Source organism: Procambarus clarkii, chromosome 18 (assembly GCF_040958095.1).
Source record: "Procambarus clarkii isolate CNS0578487 chromosome 18, FALCON_Pclarkii_2.0, whole genome shotgun sequence".
NCBI classification, from domain to species: domain Eukaryota; kingdom Metazoa; phylum Arthropoda; class Malacostraca; order Decapoda; family Cambaridae; genus Procambarus; species Procambarus clarkii.
This window is the reverse complement of record NC_091167.1, coordinates 11171718-11190368: the sequence shown is the minus strand read 5'-3', so window position 1 is coordinate 11190368 and position 18651 is coordinate 11171718. Positions and strand designations below refer to the sequence as shown.

General features: G+C 44.7%; 1 protein-coding gene across 3 annotated transcripts in view; it reads left to right on the top strand.

Annotated features, from left to right (window-relative positions):
• Positions 1–18002, top strand: part of LOC123754474 (phosphatidylinositol 4,5-bisphosphate 3-kinase catalytic subunit alpha isoform) — a 257757-nt gene extending 239755 nt beyond the window's left edge. For 2 of the 3 annotated variants that reach the window (XM_069326257.1, XM_069326256.1), the window contains 4 exons: positions 3061–3212; positions 15485–15590; positions 16124–16275; positions 17871–18002. In XM_069326257.1, coding sequence (XP_069182358.1) covers positions 3061–3212; positions 15485–15590; positions 16124–16275; positions 17871–17877 — 417 coding nt within the window. In that variant the 3' untranslated portion in view covers positions 17878–18002. Of the gene's footprint in view, positions 1–3060; positions 3213–15484; positions 15591–16123; positions 16419–17870 lie in introns of those variants that run through there. The other variant, XM_069326258.1, reaches the window with a different exon arrangement.
• Positions 18003–18651: the final 649 nt, after the last annotated feature.

Sequence of the window (18651 nt, the reverse complement as noted above, 5' to 3'; positions counted from 1 at the left end):
CCAGTGCTCACCAGGCCGGCCAGGGGCTGTGGGGTCCGTCCTTCCGTCGGGTCCACAGCACGGTGCGGGAATTCGCGGCGGTGTGGTTTACGCCTCGGAGGGTCGGGTCGCCCGCGGATTAATGATCTGGCTCGATTCGGACTGCTCCCAGGTGATTCATTGCTTGAACCGAGGGGGATTCGATGCGGTCTTTGGCTCTTTGGGGTTGGTCGCTTTGGGTGACTTGTCTGCTGAGTTCTTGGGGGTTTGGCTCTCCTGGTGGTTCATGTCCGGGGGGGGGGGTCTAACGTCCTAGCGGACGGCCTGTCCAAGTTCGTTCCCCGGTCCACGGAATGGACAGTTGATGCCGATTCTGTCAGTTGGCTCTGCCAGACGTTCGGACACCCGGAGGTGGACCTCTTCGTGTCAGCGTGGTCGAGGCGTCTTTCGGTTTGTGATCGATGCCTTTCGGCAGGACTGGTCGAGGTGGGGGTTCCTGTACCTCTTTCCCCCGGTTCAGCTGTTGCTCCAGGTCCTGGCCCGCTTGGAGACTTACCAGGGGCGAGTAGTCCTCTTGGCCCCATGGTGGCCGGCCCAGCCGTGGTTTCAGGCGCTGCTTGCCCATTGTTCGAACCCTGAGGTTTTTCCGCGGCTCCGCCTCTTTCAGAAGATCAGCCAGGTTCGGTACGAGACTGGTTCGCTCTTCTCTGCGAGTCTTCGCGTTTGGCGTTTTTGACTCCTGTTTATCACTGTCTCTATGGTGATCAGGTGGCTTCCTTGGTGGTTTCCCACCTGTGGGCTTCCTCTCGGCGGCAGTATGAAGTTTCCTGGCAGTCCTTTCAGTTCTTTTTGTCCTTTTGTCGTTGCTCTTCGCTTTCGGTTCGTGTGGTGTTGTCCTTTCTCTCTTGGTTATTCCAGGACTGTCATCTTATGCCTAATACTGTCGCCTCTTATCGTGCGGCGCTGGCGGACCCACTACAGCTTGCTTTCGGTATCGATGTTACTTCTGCGCTGTTTCACAAGCTATCTCGTGTGTTGTTTCACCTCCGGCCTGGTTGTGCGCCGCCTGATCCGTCCTGGTCTTTGTCTTTGGACAGAGTGCTCTCCTATCTTCTCGGTTTGTTGTGGCCCCATCGGTTCAGGATTACTTTGCTAAGGCTCTTTTTTTTTTCTGTTGGCATTGGCCTCCGGGGGTCATGTTGCGGAGCTTCATGCTCTGCTCAGGTGCAAAGGTTTTTGCTCCTTGGTCGTGGTCATCAGTATGTTCTTCTGCAACCGTCTCTCTCTCTTCTGGCGAAGAATGAGACTGCTGGTTTCCAGAGGGGTTCTTGGGTTGTAGATGCTTTGTTTGTCAGGCCGGGGGTTCACCATGTGTTGTGTCCGGTTGCGGCCCTCCGCTGTTATCTGCGCGCCACGGCTTCTGTGTCTGGGGGGACACTTTGGGTTGATCCTGTTTCCCTTATTCCCTGTTCACGGGTTCGGGTCTCTCAGGTCATCTGTAGGGTTATTAAATCCAGCCAGCCTGCGGTCTATCCCCGTGCCCATGATGTTCGTAAGTTTGCTGCTCTTGCTGCTGTCTTTGGTAATATATCTTGGGCTAACATTCGGGCGCGGGGTTTTTGGCGTTTAAACAGGGTTCTGTCTGCACACTACCTTGTGAATATTCCTGGGCCCAGTCGGGCCTGTGTTTCTTTGGATCGGCGGTTGCAGCCCGTTGTCTCGACTTAGAGTTGAGGAGTGGAGCACCGACTTCCTCCCGGGTAAGTACCCTATTCTTTTGTAGTCTTTGGTGAAGTAGCTCCAGGAAACCATAGGGGCTCCCCCTAGAAAACCAGCGTTGAATGTAATGAACTGCCATTTTCTGGGTGAGTCCCGGCAGCTCCCCGGCAACCCTCCCTCCCTCCAGTCAGCGTTTTTTTTTTTTTTTTTTTTTTTTTTTTTTTTTTTTTTTTTTTTTTTTTTTTTCCGGTTTTTGATATCCAGCCTCAGAACTGAGGCAGGGATCGCCGGCGCGAGGGTCTGGTGCTTCCCCTTCCCCCTCCCGGGGAAGGGGGAGCTGCACAGACATACGGCACGGCTCGTGTGACGTCATGCTTGTTTGCTAGTTTTTCTTTTGGAGTTCTGTTCACTTGTTTGATTGATTTTCGTTGTTAACCAGAATAGGAATTTGTTTTGTGGCGCTTACCTTTCTGGGTGCCTGTCCGTCGATGGCAGATATAGAATGCTCGAAATCACATGTGCATTTCTATGGGCCATTGCTCTCCGTGCCTCTGTGAGGGGGGCCAGGTTCTGGCTTGTGGTCCCCGGTAGGCTAGAACTCGTCCACATCAACTGATGCAAAATAGTTAGGGTATTTATATCGGCCATGGATAGCTCCGGGGAGTCTCCGGGACTCGCCCAGAAAATGGCGTTTCATTACATTCTACGCTGGTTTTTTGTTCCCCCCCGTGTAATTTCCTTGCTTATTGTATTCACTAGCATCTAGATTTCATATAACTTAACTATATTTAATACAGTATTGTATTTTTCTCCTCCAGGACTTCTCCTTTAGTTTCTAGTGAATCTTATCTTTGTATTATTCCCATATTTGACCTTCCTGGACTGTAACTTTACTTTTCAAGTTTTCATTACTGCTGCTCAAATTCCTGATTTTATTCACATAATACTTTACAGTGTTCTGCTTTTGCCAACCTGTTGTGAAAACAACTGCAAATATTTTCCTCATCAAAGACACCAAAATCCATCACTTCTGTTTTGTTCTTCCTCGTGCTGGTGGTCATCTTTGTTTTGGTTATCGTGTGCTCCTACACTGTTTCTTTCAAACACTCTAGTTCTGCTTTGTTTCTTCAACTTTGTTTCTGGATGTTTGGGAGATATTCATTTACTATTATGAACTTTTTCAGTGATATTGCTGGTTTATCCCACTCACATTTAAAAAAAAAAAAACCACTGGAACTCCCCAGCTACCTACCCTCCCACAACAAGAAAAATGTCAGCAAGTAGAAGTGAAATGTTATTAGTCACATTAAATAATTATAGTGAATAATAATGGTAGATACAGTCAAATATTTTTCCCAATAGATTTTCCACATTGACTTTGGCCATATCTTGGGAAACTTCAAAAAGAAGTTTGGCATCAACCGAGAGCGTGTACCATTTGTCTTGACGCAAGACTTTCTGCGAGTGATTGCTGGTGGAGCTGAGAATCCAAAGGAGAGCCAGGAGTTTCAGAGGTGAGTGCCTGTGGTGCCATGCATTATTTTTGTAACAAGATAGGCAAGTGTGTGCAGCAAGTGGCTCTTAACTCTTCTCTGATAGCCCTTGTATGCACATAAGAATAGAAACTGTAGAAGGCCTATTGGTGCATATGGGGCTTCTGTTTATATCCACCCAAACTCATTCATAGATTTGTCTAATCTACACATGAAACAATGCAGCAAACCTACATCTGTTACGGTATTTTATATTTTTCCACGTATCAAAAACCCTGTTTCCAAATCAGTATCTACCAAGGTCTTTCCTGAATATAAACTCTTCCATTTTATATTGTGATGTGACTCGGTAGTGCAGTTACCTTTTGTTAACTTATCTTGCGGTTGGGTACATTATGATGATTTTGGGGCTCATCGTCCCTGCGGCCTGGTCCTTGACCAAGCCTCCTCGTTGCTGAACTAATCAACCAGGCTGTTAGACGTGGCTGCTCCAAACCTGATGTATGAATCACAGCCTGGTTGATGAGGTATCCTTTGGAAGTGTTGATAAAGTTCTATCTCAAACACTGCAAGGGGGGGGGGGGGGGTCGGCCAGTTATGCCTCTTATGTGTAGTGGAAGCGTGTTAGTCTTGGGCCTCTGATGTTAATAGAGTTCTCTCCGAGTACCTATTGCACCTCTGCTTTTCAACAAAGATATTCTGCACATCCTGCTATGCCTTTTGGTCTCATATGGTGTAATTTCTGTGTGCAGGTTTGGGACCAGCCCCTCTAATATTTTCCACGCGTAAATGATTTTATGTATCTCTCTCGTCTGCGCTCAAGAGAATACAGATTTAAGCATTTTAGTCAGTCCCAATAGTTTAGATGTTTTACTGAGTGGATTCTAGCAGTAAAGGATCTCTGCACCCTCTCCAGGTCAGCAATTTCTTCAGATTTAAAAGGGGCTGACATTGTGTAACGTATTCCACTCTAGAGAGCACTAGCATCTTGAAAATTATCTTCATTGGTATTGCATCTCCAGTGTGAAAGGTTTTTTTTCCAACCTGTCATTTTTCTTGCAGCTGTGACATCTACTTTATTGTGTTTTTTAAAGGTAATGTCTTCCGACATGAGTAACCCAAATCCTTTACTTTACATTTTTGTTCTATGTTATGATTTGACTGCGTTTTGTACATGGTTTCCGTTTTTATATTTTCATTTTTTCCGTAGCGCAGTAGCTGGAACTTGTCTTCATTGAATACCATATTATTTTCTGTAGCCCATTGAAAGACCTGAGTTACATCTGATTGGAGGTTTGCTGTGTCCTATATAGTGTTTACTCTCATAAAAATCCTAGTGTCATCTGCACAGGATGATACTGTACTATAGCTTGTGTCCTTGTCTATGTCTGATGTGAGGATGAGAAAGTACTGGAGCAAGCACAGTACCCTGGGGGACTGAGCTCTTCACAGTTGATGGTACGGATTTTATTTTGTTGACTATTACACATTGGGTTCTGTTAGTCAGGAAATTGTAGATCCATCTGCCTATTTTTCTGGTAATTCCTTTTGAACTCATTTTGTGAAAAATAAAACCATGGTCACATTCGAAGTCTTTTGTGAAATCTGTGTAAATTACATCAGTGTTTTGTCTGTCTTCCATGGTATCTAAGGCCAATCATAGTGGTCCAGCAACTGGGAAAGGCAAGAGTGCCTTATTCTGAAACCATGTTGTCAAGGGTTATGGAGATGCTGTGATTCCATGTATTTTGTGATCTTACTACTTAGAACTCTCTCAAAGATTTTTATGATGTGTGATGTTTGTGCTATAGGTCTGTAATTTTTTGCCTCTGCCTTATTTCCTCCTTTATGGAGTGATGCTATCTCTGCTGTTTTTAATATGTCAGGGATAATGCCAGTATCTAGGCCCTGACTCCAAAAAAATGTGAAGGGCCTGCGATAATGTCTTTTTACAGTTCTTGGTGAATATAGAGTTCCAAGAGTCAAGGTCTGGTGCAAAGTGCATTGCTATACTGTCTATGGCATCTTAAAAATTCAGTGAGGATAGGGTGACATCTGATACATGATTTGATGTTGGTATCACATCCATGAAAAATTCATTTGAATTATCAGTCTTTAGTGGCTCACTGAAAACAGTCGTAGTGAATGCTCCGTATTTCGCTCATTTCTTTGTTGTCATCAGTGGCTGTTTCTTTGGCCGTCATCATTGGCCAGGTCCCAAATTTACATAGTAGAATAACAACATACTGGAGTGAAAGATATGGAAGGAAATGCAGAATAAAACCAGTGAAGAGTAGAGATGCCATAGGCACAATCAGAGAACACTGTCTGAACATTATTTTGTTCAGACAGTGTTCAATACCCTCCCAGTAAGCATTGGAAATATTGCTGGAACAAAGGTGAATGTATTCAAGAGGCACTTAGATAAGTTCTTGCAAGAAGTGCCGGACCAACCAGGCCATAGTGGATATAGCGGTATATCCACTATAATATTGGTAGATTCACTATATAGTGGTAGATATATGTAGTGACTGCTCCAAGCAACAGCCTGTTGGACCAAGTTATCACATGTCGAACCTGGCCTGAGGCCGGTCTCGGGGGGGTTAGAAGAACTCCCAAAAACTTCTCCGGGTATACTCGAGGTATATAGATTAATTTGAAAATGTATCCTTCAGACTTTTGACACAGGAACTCGATGCTTTATTTAGCCTGGATGAAGTAGTCACTACGCAACACACCACAGGAACACCCGGAGCCTGTTATCAGGTAGAAGAGTTTTTACCTACTGATTATCCTGTTTTAGTAAATGTTGCAAGTTAGGACTACATAAGTGAAAGTAGCTAAGGTCCTCGGATTGTGCTTCTAGGAACCTGATTGTCTTGTGCAAAGTGTTTTCTACAGTTTTGTTGGCCTCTGCTAGTTGCTGTCCAATTTCTGATTTATTGGTGTTACGGTGGGCGCCGCTCTAGGTTGTCCCAGCTTGGTCGTGCCAGGGTTCCGGCCTCTGCTGGTTGAGATAGGCCTTTGGTACCAGTTGTTGCCTCTGTGGATGTCCAGGAGCCTTCGTCGTCTAGTTGGTTATGGTCTAAGCTAAGTGCCGTGGTCACTCTGTGCGGCGCTTAGCTTTTCAGGGTTTGCATCAGCCCCTTCGCGGGTCGCCTTGTCGATGGGGCATTGGGGGGGGGGGGGGGGGGAGGTTGGTTCTATTTACCTATAATCGGTCCCACGATTTGTGGGCATTTTAATTAGTTTATTCTGGCCTTCGGTGGCATTGGGTGGCCTGTTAGCCCGTCGGGGTCAAACCTTGAGGGGGCAGCCTTCTTTCCCGCCCCCTCATTCGGGTCATGTTGGAGTGGCTTTGCTTGGGCTTGGTCAAAATGACTTCATCTCTCAAGTGGGTTTCCCGTTTGTTCCCAGTTCCGAAACAAGACTACAGTGGTACCTCGGAATGCGATTGTCCCTGTATGCGAGGTTTTCGGAAGGCGAGGTGTATTTACTCCAAAAATTTGTCTCGGAAGGCGATGGTTACTTCGGGAGGCGAGTTTGGACGCGAGTTTGTTGATACGCGTACAGCCGACCTTGCGTGTGGTGGTTCGGCGATCGTCGCCCCTCCGCCCCGCCGCCCCTCAGTTTATTATTGTCTCGCGCTCAGTGACTACCCCCACATCAATTCTTCTCGCGGATTTTCAGTGTTTTGTTGGATTTTTGGTGATTTGTCTATACAATTTGTTATTATATATCTCACCATGGGTCCCAAGAAAGCCAGTGGTAAGGATAAAGGCCAGAAAGCTCATGTGAGGATGACAATAGAGGAGAAACAAGAGATCATTCGGAAGCATGAGAACGGTACACGTGTTGTTGAACTTTGTAGGCAGTACAACAAAGCCACATCAACAATATGCACTATACTTAAGAAGAAAAATAAGATTATGGGTGCTAAAGTGGCAAAAGGAGTAAGAACATTAACGGCACAAAGACCACAAATACTTGAAGTGGAAAAGTTGTTATTAATTTGGATACACGACAAGGAGTTGAGGGGTGATAGTGTTTCGGAGGCCATTATTTGTGAGAAAGCCAGGGTGTTGCACGAAGACCTTCTAAAGAATACCCCTGCAACGAGTGATGCAGATAAGAAAGAGTTTAAGGCAAGCAGGGGCTGGTTTGAAAAATTTAGAAAGAGAAGTGGTATCCATAGTGTTACAAGGCATGGGGTTATGTGATGTGATTATGGAAGGGGACTCCCCTTCCAAACAGTAACTCCTCTCCTCCTCCCCCCTCCTCCTCACCATCTTCCATACGCCTACAGCACTCGACAGCAAGGTAAGTAATAACTGGAACACAGTTTTGTAGGTTTATTTAGATGAATTAGGTAAATTAGGTATAAAAATTTAGTTTGATGTGGGGTTTTTGGGGTAGTCAGGAATGGATTAATTCATTTCCCTTTATTTCTTATGGGGAAATTAACTTCGGAATGCGAGTTTTCGGAAGGCGAGGCGTCTCCAGGAACGGATTAAACTCTTATTCTGAGGTATGCCTGTATGTGAATCTTCGGTACATTCTGGACTTACCTGGTTGATGGGGTTCTAGGAGTTCTTCTACTCCCCAAGCCCGGCCCGAGGCCAGACTTGACTTGTGAGAGTTTGGTCCACTAGGCTGTTACTTGGAGCGGCCCGCAGGCCCACATACCCACCACAGCCCGGTTGGTCCGGCACTTCTTGGAGGAATAAATCTAGTTTCCTCTTGAAAATGTCCACGGTTGTTCCGGCAATATTTCTTATGCTTGCTGGGAGGGTGTTGATCAACAGTGGACCTCTGATGTTTATACAGTGTTCTCTGATTGTGCCTATGGCACCCCTGCTCTTCACTGGTTCTATTCTGCATTTTCTTTCATAGCGTTCACTCCAGTATGTTGTTATTTTACTGTGTAAATTTGGTACTTGGCCCTCCAGTATCTTCCAGGTGTATATTATTTGATATATCTCTTGTCTTCTTTCTAGTGAGTATATTTGGAGGGCTTTGAGACGATCCTAATAATTTAGGTGCTTTATCGCGTCTATGCCTGCCGACTTGTCTCGTCTGAACCTTTTGATTCCATGCCCTTCTTTTCGGATGACCATACTTTTTCAGGTCAGGCTCATTCTCGAGCCATGGGCCTGGATGTTTTCCCTTGACCTCCGTGATGCTTATTGGCACGTCCCTATTTATCCGGAATTCAGGGAATGGTTGGGGGCAACAGGCTTACGGCTTTCGTTGTCTGCCTTTCGGCTTAAATCTGGCACCTTGCATTTTTACGAGTCTTACTCGGGTTGTAGTGGCCCGTCTGCGTTTGCTAGGGCTTTGGGTATAGGCCTACTTTGACGACTGGTTGGTGTGGTCTCCCAGCCAGTTGACTTGTCTGCTAACCAGGGATCTGATTCCTTCCCAGTTGGCCGGGGTTCAGGTTCCTGGTAAATTGGCAGAAATCCTAGTTGGTTCTGTCCCAGGTTCGGACTTGGCTGGGCCCTCGTGTGGGATTCTCTGACAGCGTTAATTTTTCTCACCCCTGCAGCACTGCACCGGTTCAGTCCCATTTTCAGCTGTTCTTAAGGGTTTCCTGGGTCACCCAGCGGTTGCTCATGCAGCTGTGCAGGAGCCTGAATTTTGCTCTTCTGATTTATCTGTTGGGCAGTATTTGACTTCAGAGGCTGTTCTGGTAATTTCAGAGCCTCTTTTGCCATGCTCATGACCGTTGGGTTCACACCCCAGTGGCCTTGCACTGGTTGCTGCGACAATGGCTTCCTCTTCAGGGTTTTCAGGGTTCGGTGCCATGGTGCCCTCCCCTTTCCTTGCTCGATGTGTTCACGGACTCCTCGTCTCTCGGTTGGGGCTTTGTAACCAGTGCTTACCAGTCCGACCATGGTCGTTAGGTCCTGTCCTTCCGTCTGGCTCGTGGCATGGTGAGGGAGATTGCGGCAGTGTGGCAGGCACTGCTCTGGATTCGGCTTCCTCGGGGCTCCGTGATTTGGCTCCATTTGGATTTCTCCCCCTTGGTTTATTGTCTCATCTATTGGGGGCCTCTTCAGTCCATGGTTCTTTATGGCTGGTCGCTTCGGGTAGCTCTTCTGCCGAGTTCTCAGAGTTTAGCTCTTTGCACGGTTCACATCCAGGGCATGTCAGTATTCTGGCAGATGGCTTGTCCCGGTCCATTCCGCTTTCCACGGAGTGGACGATCGATGCTGAATCCTTCAGGTGGCTTTGCCGGATGTACGGCTGCCTGGAGGTGGACCTCTTCGCGTCGACGTGGTCTTGGCGTCTCCTGTACATGGCGCCGTTCCCTGACTGCAAGGCCGTAACGGTCAATACTTTTCAGGAGGACTGGTCGTGGTGGGGGTTCCTGTACCTCTTTCTCCTGGTCCGGGTGTTGCTCCAGGTCCTGGCTCGCTTGGAAGCCTACCAGGGGAGGGTAGTTCTCCTGGTTTCATGGTGACTGAGCCAGCCTTGGTTTCAGGTGCTGCTTGCTCGGTGTCCGAACTCGAGCGTCTTTCCGGGTCCTCTAAAATGCCCTGGCTTTATGGTGGCCTCTACCAGAAGATCGGGCCGGTGAGGTACTTGGCTGGTTCGATTTACTGCTCTGCACTTTGCATCTGGTTTTTCTGACGTGGGTGTATTGGCATTTGAATGGTGATCAGATGGCTTCTTTGATGGTGTCCCACCTACGGTCTTCCAGGCAACAGTATGAAGTGTCTTGCTGGTCTTTATAAGCTCCTTTCTCTTAGGAGGGTTTCTTCAATTTAGTACTGGATTGTTTTGTACTTTCTTGGCTCTTTATGGTCCGGCATCTCATGACGAATAATGTCAAATTGTAACGTGCAGCGTTGGCGGAGCCACTCCAGCTTGTGCTTGGGGTGGGTGTTACTTCCGCTCCATTCCGCAAGATTTCACATGCGTTTTTTTCACCTTTGGCCTGCTCATGCACTGCCTGAACCTTCCTGGTCTTTGGACCGGGTTCTTTCTTTTTTCTTCTCATTTTGTTGTGGCCCCTTCGGTTCGTGATTGTTTTCGTTAAGCCTTATTTTTGTTGGCCTTAGCTTCTGGGGCTCAGGCTGGGGAGCTTCAAGTTCTCCTCTGGCACCGGGGATTCTGTTCTTTTGATCCGGGGAGTCGTTTTGTTTGTTTGCAGCCCTTGCCTTCTTTTCTGGCACAAGAATGAGATGGCAGGATCCTCTTGTGGTGGATGCTTGGTTGGTTAACACTTTCACGTTCCCTGGGAGTAGACTGACCTTGACCCCCTAGCGAGCCGTTCGTATGGGCCTACTGCGCATCAGCACTAAAGTGTTTATAATCTTTTCAGGCTGCTGAGCTTAATTTTCGCGGTATGTATTTAAATTTGGTATCATTGTGTTAGCGAGAGAATGCTCTAGAGGAATATATACAGTCACCAAATCCGACATGATAACCACACCAAATAAGAAACTGTGGCGTTCGTTAGCCGTGAGCGTCAAACCGCGCATCAATGTTTACGATGTTTTTATGTTTGCCAACCCCATAACTGTTATTCGTGGTTTATTATGTACTGTATTTATTATGTATCATTCTGACCGCAATAAAAAATTCCCTACACGGACATATGAATATAAACAATAAATAACGGTGTTGCCCCACCCGCAGGAATGTGGGAAGTGAGCTTAGGGTTACCCGCTCCAGCGCGCCCAGCTGCACATGCGCTCAACCACAACTGAAAAGTTTATACTCTAGTCATGTTTGTGACCCTCATTTTCGATGTACGTGTTTTATTTTGGTATCACTGTGTAGCTAATGAAATGTTCTATAAGAACATATGCATAGCATTTCACCAAAGCTAACATTATGCCACCACCAACTAAAGAACTGCGTCCTTTGTTTCGCGTTCACGCTAAACTCGGCTAAACTCTCCCCATATGTTTCTACTGTTTGTGTTTATCAAGTCAAAACTTGTTGCATATGGTTTTGTTTTGTATCACTGTGATCGCAATAAAATTGTCTACAGACATATCCATAAAAGTTATACTACATGGGCGCGCCACACCCCCAAACACGTCGATGGCTCACCCGCCCAAACACCCATTTCCACACCCGCTATACCCAATACACCCGCCAAACAAAAATATTTTTCCAATGGAAGTTTTTGTGCTACATTGTTCATTTTGGTATCAAAATACTCGTAATAAGATGCACTATGTAGACACACCAATCTCAGCAATAAGAACTGGAATATATATAGAGGTACCAACAGCAAAGTATGAAGAAGTAATAACTTCACAATGATATATACAAAGTGTGTGTACTTGCCCACGATGTGATGATGGAAGGTCAATAAGTTGAGCATTTGGTTATCCACTCCACCTGCTTCAGGAAAATGTCCCTGAAGTTGCTCAACAGATGTTACGTTAGGTGGAGTGGATGGTTGCAGAGGTGCCATTTTTTCGCCGCCCAAAATACCCTCTTGCGGTGGTATTTTGTGTAGCATGGTGTGGCACATAGAGCAACTCCACATGTCTTGCACTGATACATAGTCTTATTCCTGATTTGATGCAAACATGACACCGTTTACGTTTTGCAATTTTCACTATAGCATGGGTCAACTTCTTGTTCAGCCTATCCTTTGGATCAACAATACGTGGGTTTTTCACTGGTGGAGGACAAGGTTCAGGTGCAGGCATTTCCATTTCAGGTTCTGTGCCAGATGAGGATGTGTCTTGTGCTTGGCGTGCAGGAGGAAATAAAGGACGCCTCACTCCAGATGGTCCCGGTGTTGCCAAATCATCAGAAGGATCTTGGTAATCCTCAGCATGTGGGAGAGGGCTTTCAGTGGCAGGCCACTCATCCAGGTCCCACCTCAGCAGGGCCCATATTGCTACCTCGTGAAACTGGAGTAGGGTCAATTTCTTGGCATCAGTTGTGTACATCTTGTACAACACATAGGCATTGTGTATAGCCATCTGAAGGAAATAAAATGTGATCTTCGTCCACTTATATGATTTCCTGGTGAACGTATAATATTTGACCATTTGGTCGAAGTGATCAACACCTTTCATGTTGGTGTTGTAGTCACAAATGGCAGTGGGTTTGTTCACAGTTTCAATCTTTAGTGATGCTGATCCGTCACGTTTCCTCACTCTCTTCCTTCGTTGTACTTCTTGTGTGCCAGCATTATGGCAGTTTGTGATCACTGACACCACTCTCTTGTCTTTCCATAGGATGATAAAAGTGATGTCCTTGTGCCTGAAAATTGTTTGATCAACAGGGAATTTACCTTTTGCAAGTTGTTGCAGAACTTTTGGGGCGCCACGCTGCACTCTTGAGTGTTCCACAAGTGTACACACCATGTTCCCTTAGCAATTCTGTGAGATGGACAGAGTTATAATAATTGTCCATATAAAGATGATAACCCTTGTTCAATAAGGGTTGCATAAGGCCCATCACTGTCTCCACTGTTGTCTTACCAACTCCGGAATACACCTCAAAATCAATAATATAGATAGTCCCTGCCTCAGCAAGCATGTACAACTTGACCCCATACTTATCAGGTTTATTTGGGTTGTAAACCTTGAAGGATAAACGACCACGCCACGACATTGTTCCTTCATCCAAACTGAGTGATTTATTGGGAACGTAGTATGTGCCAAATTTCTTGGTAAAATAAGTAATGATTGTGCTTAGTTTTATCATTCGGTTCTTGTTGTTTGGGGGAATTGCAAGCTGGTTATAACTATGAAAAAACTGGCCGATATGTTGGTATCGTTTTGCAGTCATGAAAATATTGAAGGTCCTCATATGCTACAACCGGCTTGTTTGCCAGTACATTCTCATTGTCGGGAGTCGTGTAATACCCATCAACATTGACAAACCCAAATACCTGGCCATTTCCTTGACAGATACCTCTTTCCACATCCTCATGGTGTGCCAGGAAGCATTCTGAATAAATTGTCTGGCATACCTGTTCGTTTCCACTGTGATATATTCAATGAGGGCACGGGTCAGGAATAATTGTATAAATTGCAGGGTAGTGATTGGCACTGGGACAGTTAGGCCTGGTGTGGCAGTGAAACTGTCTACAATTGGTGGTGTATTGTCACTAGACCAGGCATCATCGGGATTAGGCTGTTGAAGACGTCCTGCACGCCTCCTTATGGGTGGCTTGGGGCGGCCCTCATCCCCCGCCTCATCCTCACTCCCCTCGCTACTCTCCTCACTCGAAGTCATCAAACTCATCAGACGTCGCTGTCTGTCCCCTCATTATCACTACTAAAATCACTTTCACGTTCTTCCCCCTCAGCATCTGCCTCCACATCTGATAAACGATCCAACAATTCAGGAATTTTACTGGGGGTAAGCTTCACGTTGCTAAACCTTTTGTACAGCAAACTCAATTTATCCTCCTTGGTGGTTTTACTATCTTTCTTGGGCGTAGAAGTGCTCTGTCCTTTACCACGATCCATGTTTTCAGGTAATACGGTGATTGCAAGACACGGGAACGAATAAACAGGGCAGAGAGGTGAACAGGTTCTGGACGCGGGAGGGTGGCAGTCCGGTCACGACAGACGTAAACAAAGGACTAGGCCGACCGCATGGCATGACCCAGAATCCCATGCGGCCTATGGAGGATTGTGGGAAAACAATGGCGCTCATTTTAAAACAAAAAAAATGAAGATTGGATAGTAACTTTTTTTTTTTACAAATTTTTATATCAAGCGACGCATCGATGCGTCGTTGGAACCTATTCAGTAGAACATTTAGTGACGAACTATTCAGTCAGTGGAACGCGAAAGTGTTAAGCTGGGGGTGCATCACATGTGCCCAGTGGCTGCTTTACGCCGCTACCTGTGGGCCACTAGTTCTGTGATGGTGGATCCGCTTTGGATGGATCTGGTTTCCCTTGTTGCCTGTTCCAGGGCTCATATGTCCCAAGTTGTCTGCAGTGTCATAAAATCAAAGCAGACTGTGGTTTACCCTTGTGCCTGTGATGTGAGGAATTACAAGACGTTCGCTGCGGTGTATGGAAATGTCTTGGATCGACATTAGGGCACTGGGGTTTTGGTGGTCGAACAGGGTCGTGGTTGTCATGTACCTCGTGAATGTTCCAGGGCCTGTCTGGCCTTGTGTCGCTTTGGGGCATCTATCGCGGCTGACAGTTCCTTCTTCGCATTGAGATGTCCGGTGCTGCTACCTCCCGGTAAGTCCCTGTTTTTCCTTCTCTGTGGGTAATTAGCTTCATGGAGCCTACTTCAGGGAGTTAGGTGGGGGTAGCCCCGGAGGCTCCCTGACACCATCCCTCTCTCTGGTCAGCGGTTTCCATCAGACCTCGTACTGAGGGAGTAGATGGTGGGAACTGTCTAATCTGGCTCCTTCTTTCCCCTTGGAGGTGGGTGGGAGGTCCTGCTAATGAGTGAAGTACTAATTTCAACCCGTCCTTGACTCGAGTCCATTACATCCAGCGGTCGACCCCACAGACGCATTCATAAATTTTAATATGCTGTTCATTCAAAACGGGAATTTTCTCAAGTATAAATTAATATTATAATATATTAGCATATTGTGCATATATAGGCATAGGTTAGGTTAGGTGTTTAGGTTCTGTTGGCGATTATTTGTATTTGTAGTACGTGGGTGAAGCATTTATAGCATTGAGATTCAAACAAAATTCGTCAGTGACGAATGACACTTGTTCCGGATATCTTCGAACGTCAGCAGTTGTGAGTCGTGTGTAAACCGCTTTTCATTCATAAACAGGGGGTTTGACGGGTGCATGGAATCACTTTTGGATCTTTGTTTGGAGGACGGGCTGACAAGTTTGCATGTAGAGTTGCTAGTTTTGATTCTTTCTTTTTTGCGTTGAGGAGTAGTGTCTTTGCTCTTCAGGGCTGTAGGTCGCATTTTACCAGATAGTTGTTTGTTTTAGTTCCCCTGTATTATACTGGAATACTGCCCTTGTTGATGGCGGAATATGACATACTTTACATGTAAAGTGCTCATATACTATCACTCCCTGTGCCTCTCTGAGGGGACCAGGTTCTGGCTTGTTGTCCCCAGTAGGCTCAGACCTCCAAGTGGCTGATGACCACAAATTAATAAAGCGCATATCAGTTCAGTTAGCTTCAGGGAGCCTCCGGGGCTACCCCCAGAAAAGGGCATTATATTACAATCAGTGCTGCCTTTTTTAATGCTTTTAGTAAGCATGCTTTCTTTCTGATTTTTCTTCTTCATATTTGATACAGTGGAAGTTAAATGATTAATTACATTTTAGTTGTATTCACTCTACTAAAATAACATTTTAGATTCCAGGAATTGTGTGGCAAGGCGTACTTGGCCTTGCGTAAACACTATCGCCTCATTATCAACCTGTTCACACTGCTGCTATCAACTGGCATCCCAGAACTGCAGGTGTGTTTCAATCTGCAGAGTTTTCTCTTTACTGCAAAAAGAAAATGCAAGGAGTTGTTGTCATTGAATTCTACTTTTTTAATTGTCTAATTTTTATCAGGAAAATATTGAAATTTATAGAATTAGTCACAATGTGGAAGAAACAAATTACCCTTTGCACATACACACAATGAAAGTAACAATGATTCGGTCTGTCCTGGAGCCTTGTCAAGTCACAATTTCAGTCTGTCCAGGACAGATAGAAATGTTGTCACTTTTATTTCTTGTGTGTAGGTTGGGTTGAGACTTTTCAAGTCAGCATAAAAGTTGAATGTTAATTAGAATTTTTCATGCGCATTTAATGATTTTTTGCCTAGGGAAGCTTTTAAAAAGTTTTGTTTGACTCTAAACTGTAAGGGTAATGATGCCAGATTTTTGCTATTGACATTGAAATTGTACCCAATGTTGATCACACTTGTATTGTTAGAGTAGTCATTAATAAGATAGCATATGATATGGTAAGAGCTGTTCAATATACAGTGATCATTTTGCAGACACAGGAGGATGTAGCCTACTTGCGTAAGACCCTTGCTGTGGAGGCCTCGGAGCAGGCGGCACTAGAGTACTTCCAAAACCAGTTTTGTGAGGCATACGGAGGTGCCTGGACAACAAAACTTGATTGGTTCTTCCATTATGTTAAGCATAGGTAACCCTCTTCTCAAGATCTGATATTGTCAGTGTTCTTAAGGTATCACAGTAGTGTGTTACAGCTGAGGATCTTCACCTGTGTTAGCCGAGAGGTGCATGAGGACAGGAAAACTTGACTGGTTCTTTCACTGCTGTAAACATTAGGAAGTGATTGTTGTCTGGTGTCTTGGTCTACTACTAGACAACCTCCTCTTCCTGATATTGGATTAAGTCTTGTAAAGGGACAGTAGTGGTAGTCGTCAGCCGCTCAAGACATCGGCCAACAGTGGCCAAGATTTTTAAACTGTGTTCATGAAGATTTAATTATCTCCATTTCATCACTTCTCTTATAAGATACAGTGACTGTGCAAATTATATAATGCTAGTCCACTGTAACTCATACCAAAAAAGTGTTTAGGAGGGACAAATGCAGTTTCTGAAGCAAAAGAAATATTGTAATATTTTATTTGAATTTACACACTTTTAACTCGAAGGATTGAAAGACGTCAAATTACTTATTGAAGGCTTTTTCTTGCTTGGATATTTCACTAATTATTGTGACTTTGATTGTCTAGGATAAGGTTGACAGGAACAATGGTTATTCTGTTATTCTCCACCATCATTATAATCTTCACCTGCTAGTACCATCATCATTATAATCCTCACTGACATCATTATAATGATTCTCACAACCCATCCCTTAAAAATGATAGCCGATAGCTACTATAGCTGTAACGTATGAAATATGTATTCTTGTAACAAAATCCATGATACAACCATTATCTGCTATGGATATCAAAAATCAAAATCAATGATAGAACCGATGTCTATTATGGACATAGTGTACAAAATACAAACTCTTGCATAAAAACAGTTATTTACTTGTACTCTTACAATTGTAATGTGTTTACACCAACAAATGGAACAGGTTTGCCATACAATGAAGCTAACCTGTCCTAGACATTAAGAAGCAATCCTAGACCTATCACCTATATAGGCCTAATTTAGTACATGTACTAGGCCTAGGAAAATTTAGGTTTAGTTTTGCCCTCTTTCTCTGGACCTCCTCAAAATTAATAGCAGAAAAAGATTACGTTTTGAGTGCAACAGTTCATATTGTGATCTACTTTCCATAGTAGCTCTAGATACTAACATTTTTGCATAATAGGTTGCATCACCATCATTGTAGCCAGCTACATTATCCTCACCACCACCATCTCTCAATAATCTGTATAATCACCACCACCATCTACTCCATGGAGTTTATAAGATCTTTCAGTAATGAATCATAAAAATGTGCTACAATTTAAAACTAGGCCCATGATAGCACATTTTGTAGTTCAAAGACAATTAGATCCTCATTAGAAAACTACTGGAGATCTTTTCTCGAGTCAGAAATGTACGTGATATAAACTTGGTATATTTTAATCAACAAAATTAAGGTTAAATACAATAAAAAAGATATTATACAGTGTTTTGACTTGCGAACATTTTTTAACATTTTTTTTCTATTGAGAAAGGCAAAAGGGTTATTGTATTGTATTAGTGAGCATTATATTTTTAGGATCCTTTGCAATAGTTTTACATGCAATATTTTTTTTTTTTTTTTTTTAGGAAATAGGTTTCTAGAAATTTTATACACCACCCAGTATATGAGGGGATGATGGATCTCGTACACCACCCAGTATATGAGGGGATGATGGATCTCGTACACCATCCAGTATATGAGGGGATGGATCTCGTACACCATCCAGTATATGAGGGGATGGATCTCGTACACCATCCAGTATATGAGGGGATGGATCTCGTACACCAGCCAGTATATGAGGGGATGGATCTCGTACACCAGCCAGTATATGAGGGGATGGATCTCGTACACCATCCAGTACATGAGTGGATGGATCTCGTACACCAGCCAGTATATGAGGGGATGGATCTCGTACACCATCCAGTACATGAGTGGATGGATCTCGTACACCAGCCAGTACATGAGGGGATGGATCTCGTACACCATCCAGTACATGAGTGGATGGATCTCGTACACCAGCCAGTACATGAGGGGATGGATCTCGTACACCATCCAGTACATGAGTGGATGGATTATGCTTTCCCATCATCGGGCTTAGGAAGCCTGTTAGGATTATCGACGTAACCTGAGGTCAATGACTGACCTTTCCTGTGCTACAACCCCACAACAGATGCTCAACTCCTGGGTTGCTTTTTATTGCTAGGTTAACAAAGGCATCGGGTGAAAGGAAACTTGCCCAAATGTGTCTCCTAAATCGAACCTTGGGACCTTTCAAATGTGAACTGACTGATTATACCCCTATTTAACCCTTACACTGCTCCAATTGCTATCTACAATTTCCTTCTGTGCTCCAAGCACCATCTATGA